At 44.0% G+C, this 5,204-nt stretch overlaps 1 protein-coding gene across 1 annotated transcript; it reads left to right on the forward strand.

Annotated features, from left to right (window-relative positions):
• The first annotated feature begins 1,324 nt into the window (after nt 1-1,324).
• On the forward strand, nt 1,325-4,947 carry LOC306962085 (hatching enzyme 1.2-like). The gene is made up of 8 exons (XM_079555133.1): nt 1,325-1,432; nt 2,828-2,872; nt 2,949-3,104; nt 3,178-3,298; nt 4,262-4,440; nt 4,518-4,599; nt 4,673-4,797; nt 4,873-4,947. Coding segments are annotated over exons 1-8 (771 nt in total). The 5' UTR covers nt 1,325-1,371; the 3' UTR covers nt 4,875-4,947.
• Nucleotides 4,948-5,204: the final 257 nt, after the last annotated feature.

The raw sequence follows: 5,204 nt of genomic DNA on the forward strand, positions 1-5,204 counted from the left end.
GTGTATGGCCTTGAGTAAAGTGCTGACGCGCCTCACACTGATAAGAGTCGGAGTGAAAGTGGCAGATGTTTGACATGCTCTGAAGTGTCCGCTAATGTTAGCAGGTGTGCTCTCTATACATCTGCCCCTGTAGCAATGCACAGGCCTAAGACATGTGACATGTGTGTGCGTATATAAGGTGTGATATGAGCTGAGAGCACAGAACAAGTCAGGACTTTCAGGTATAGATATTCACAGTCATTCACAGGACAGCCCTCTGACTCTCCACCAACCATAGGTCAAAGGTAAGCATAAATCATATATTCCATCATCTACATATATATACAGGCCGAAACAGTTCATCAGTATTGTCCCTACTGTAGTACATCAGGTTTCAGACTTTCCAGTGTGCAGTGTGTATCTGTATCTCTGCACTGCCTTCTGACAGCTGAATCAGGCATAAAATGTCCTCTCTGCCAAGTACCAGGATGTTAGGAAAGTGTAGGATGAGGTTGGGACAAACTACTTACATTTTTAAACTTAATAATAATGGCTTACACTTGCATGGCGCTTTACAAGCCTGTACTACCAAGTTTCTCAAAGCGTTACACTGTTATTATTCATTCACTCCATTCTCGGTGGTGGTAAACTGCTGTTATAGCCACTGCTGCCCTGGGGTAGTGGACGGGAGCAAGGCTACCAGTCTGTGTCATCAGCCTGTCCCACCGCCAACCACATTCTCATTCATCCTGACCTATTGTACATGTTTTTAGTGGTAGGGGAAACCAGTGTACCCTGAGGAAACCTACACCGACACGGGGAGAACATGTAAACTCCTCAGAAAGGCCCCGTCAAGCGAGGGTTCCCTAACCACCTAACACCTAACAACTCTACGCCTATTTCTTCCAAATATAGTATTTTTTAGGACACTGTGAGCACTTCAGGGGAGATGATGCAGAATTTCCCGGGACGATTCTTAAACAAGACGAGCACAAATAAAGTTACCGATGGATAATCTCTGACAATATATTCCAGATGGAAACCTCCACCAGAGAAGACTTGTGGGTACATTCAGGTGTGTGTTTTGTCTTCAGTGGCTAACATTGATGCAACATGCCTGGCCAAAAGTAGGTTCACACTTAATAGATGTTTTCTGACGGCCCCCAGCTGCTCGTCTTCACACCGCCTGTGATGAGGCCTGCTGTTCCGGGTCGATAACAGAGGAACAGACACTCGGACACGTATAAAAGGGGCCCAGGATGGAGCCGCCGTAGGATCTGCTCCGTAAGGTTCAAGGTAAGGCTCGGGGTAAGGTGTCGCACCATCTGACAGGTGTGTGTGGACCTTTGCTTAAAACGTGCTTTGTGTTTGTTTCGTCGGTCAGCTGCAGCCATGTTTCTCTCCTGGTCGTTCGTGACTCTCCTGCTGGTGGCCTCGTCCTGGGCTGAGGAAGGTAACCACAACGTCATGCCTCATCCGTTTAGCTGAGTAAGATAAATCAATAAAGAAACATCTGGATAGACAATAATGCTAAGCTAGAAGAAGAAGAAGAAGAAGAACTTTATTTGTATAGTGCTTTTCACAGACATGGTCACAAAGCGCTTGTGCTAAGCTAATGCCAGTAACCTTGTACACACATTGCTGGAGGAGCTAACAAATAAGAAGCTAGCAAATTGTTTTGTATATTTACCGAAACAATCTGAGTGGATTTGTGCAAAATAGCTCGATAAATAATCCACTTTTTATTGTAGCTTTCGAACAAATGTTAAGGTGAGCCTTTTGCAAACTAACAGCTGTCTTTATGAACACAGGGGGATTCTTCAGTGACATATTTGCATCTGTTATATGCAGTTATGTGTGAAAGTGACTAGGGCTGGGCACTGTTTCTGTTTTTTCCTAAACCTGTACTTTAACAATACTTAGTTTTAGATACCGATACCCGAATGATACTTTTTCCAGTACCTATACCAAAATATTTGTCTTCAATGATAATTGTGGAATATGAAAATGTATATCAGATTCTTCTCCAATGTCGAGAAATGTGTGAAAAATGGGTAATAATTTGTGGGGAAATTGGGAGAATTTGTTAACCTGGCTAACACCATGCTGCTGTGTGCGTTCGAATCATTTGGAACTGCACAGCAGACTGGAGACCATGGCCGAAATTTTCGCATGGATTTGGGAACCAATCACAGAGCGAGGAGGGCCGGCAAGACGATGACGCGCTATTCGATATACGGAAGCTTGTAGTTTATTTACGGATGAAAAAAAAAAAAAAGTTTATTTACGGATCCAACATGACAGCAGCAGACACAATGGTATTTTTTGATCAAGCTTTAGACCGTGTTCTAAATAGTTTATCTCAAAAGTTTACAGCGGGTACGTCATACGTCATCTCATACGATGATACGATTGGCCATGGCTACGTGCAGACGCATGATAGATTTTTATTTTTTCCTATTGCCCAATAAACGACTATGGACCATTGTAAACCACACCTCTCCTACGAGAAAATGAATTGGTGGTCCCCAGACTTTGTGTGTGCAAAAATTCGGGAAAAAACAAGCAAAATATAATTTATTTGAGCTGAGCTGAAGCAACCACTTCCTTTAATGCTGTCCCTGGCCCAACAGCATCAAAACGTGGATGTAAAGATAGACTTCTTCTTTTTTGATAACTGCTTTCGATATTTTAATTTTTCCCCATATCATGCTGGTGTCCCCAGCCTCAACAGCGAGTATTGGTAGCTCGCTGCTCACAGAGTTATCTTTAAAGGTTTCTTTGAAATGTACAAACAAAATCCAAAACAGAGATGAAGTTTGTTTTAACTGCATATTGCTTTGCGCAGGCCTGTCCGTGTCCGAGATCATCGAGAAAGCCAATGCCAACTACGGTCAGTACGATCCCTTTTTCTTGACTGCTGAATGTCGTAAAGGAGCGCTTACGTGACGGTCTTCCTGTCGCCTCAGTGCGCCGAGAGGGCCAGCCCATGCTGATTGAGGGGGACATCGCCATCGACACCGAGGCGGAGAAGAACGCTGACCCCTGCACCTCCAGCTACTGCAAGTGGGGCAAATGGAGCGACGGGAAGGTCTACGTCCCCTACTACATCAGCAACCAATTCTGTCAGTGCAGTCACACTCCCCCCGTGACCCCTCTGCTGTGTGGTCAGTAACATGACTGCTGTCTGTGCCGCAGCCTCTCGGGAAAAGTCCATCATCACCCGCGGACTGGAGTCCTTCTCCTCCTTCTCCTGCATCCGCTTCAGGCCCACCAGGAGCACGGACCAAGACTGGCTGAGCATCGAGTCTCAGAACGGGTACAGTAAAACCACCTCTATATCAGGGAGATGGTCTTTGGTAAAACAAAACAAAACATAACAAAACAAAGGAACTCTATTGTTCCCTGGTTCAAATCTTCATACGTTGATCCAGGTTGAATAGGGCTGGGTACTGTTCCTTTTTTCCCGATAGCGGTGCTTTAAAGGAATAGGCCACCGTTTTTACATACTGAGATATGTTCTTACCTTAGCTTTGACGAGTTCTTTAGGACCTGTCTGGTCTTAAACACAGCACAGACGGCGTTAGCATTTAGCCTCTCCCCCTCTCCTACCAGGAGTAGTTTGGCATCCGCACAGTAAAGTGAAGATTACTGCGCAGTAAAGTGAAGATTACTGCGCGGATTTCGAACTACTCCTGGTATTATTACGCCTTACAATATAGTTCCCCCTTTCATCAAAGTCCACATTGTTTAATTCTGTGTAATTATACTTTGTAGTGTAACACTTCACTTAACCATATTTATTTATTTAAATAGGGAAAACGTGGAAGAGCTTGGTAGCTTCTATCTTGACCTGTTTTGGAGCTATAGAGGAGAGAGGGAGAGGCTAAATGCTAGTGCCGTTTGCGCTGTGTTTACGTGACTGAAGGCACGGGTGAAGATCAGACAGGTCCTAAAGAACTCGTCAAAGCTAAGGTAAGAACATATCTCAGTATGTAAAAACGGTGGCCTATTCCTTTAACTACTTGGTTTTCGATACTGATACCTGAACAATACCTATGTAAAACAGATGAATGTTAATTATTTATTTTCCTTCTATTGATTTTCTTTAAAGTTTCTATATTTGAGGTGAAACAACCAACACATGTCCTTCAACTACAAAAGGGCAGAAAAAAACCTTTTTTCCCATTTTTTTATATATTTTTCCCAATTTTCTCCAACTTTCCAATTCCCCATGGTCATGTAGAACTATACACCGTTAAGAGACTGTTGTTCTGTGCAGCTGCTGGTCCTACGTGGGCCGTAGTGGTGGAAAGCAGGTGGTGTCCCTGGCCCGTAGTGGATGTCTGTACCACAACACCGTCCAGCACGAGCTGCTCCACGCTCTGGGCTTCAACCACGAGCAGACCCGCTCCGACAGAGACAACCACATCAGGGTTCTCTTGGAGAACGTTGTTTCCGGTAATGCGCGTGGTTATAATCTCAGACAGAGAGGAAGAAAAGCTTGCAATCACAACCTGCGTGTTAATGTTTGACAGGAATGGAGCACAACTTCAGAAAGATCAACACTCTGAACCAGGGCACTCCCTACGACTACGGCTCCGTCATGCAGTACTTCAGGTGAGAACAGCTCATCATCTAGCAAAAAAAGTTTATGGAACTTTGACTTAACGCTCCCCTTCTTCTTGTGCAGGACGGCCTTCTCAAAGAACGGCCAGCCCACCATGGTGCCCATCCCTAACTCCAACGTGAGCCTTGGAAACGCTCAGCAGATGAGCAGCAATGACATCAAGAGGCTGAACAGTCTGTACAAGTGCTGTGAGTGCAACACCATGACCACTTTAATGCTCTAGTCTGACTTCGACTCATGAACTCCTGTTTCTATTCTTTCAGAGAGAGGTTCCAGACCTGGTTTCAGCATGAGACTGAAGATCCAGCAACACCTACAATAATAAAAATAAAAAAAAATCACACCTGTTCTTGTCATTGTCAAGTGTGTAAAAGTCGAGAAAACAAAGAAAGACAACATGGGGAGACCCGAGCCATTTGTCACGCTAGCTTAAATGTCATATTGATTTTTTGCCACACTAAAGGGTGCTGTATGCTGGTACTGATATATAATATTATATATAGTATTGGTGTTCTTCATTTCTCATTTTGAGTAAAGACATGAGGAGATTGTTATCTTGCTTTTCCTGAAACTTAAATGTCTGCGTTATTTTTAA

This window comes from Gobius niger (genome assembly GCF_951799975.1).
Source record: "Gobius niger genome assembly, chromosome: 4".
Lineage (NCBI taxonomy): Eukaryota > Metazoa > Chordata > Actinopteri > Gobiiformes > Gobiidae > Gobius > Gobius niger.

Excerpts from the sequence above, each read along its gene's own strand:
- LOC306962085 (XM_079555133.1), top strand. The coding sequence starts at position 1,372 with ATGTTTCTCTCCTGGTCGTTCGTGACTCTCCTGCTGGTGGCCTCGTCC. Across the intron at positions 1,433-2,827 it reads CTCGTCCTGGGCTGAGGAAG|GCCTGTCCGTGTCCGAGATC; the intron begins GTAACCACAACG and ends TGCTTTGCGCAG. Across the intron at positions 4,441-4,517 it reads CTTGGAGAACGTTGTTTCCG|GAATGGAGCACAACTTCAGA; the intron begins GTAATGCGCGTG and ends AATGTTTGACAG.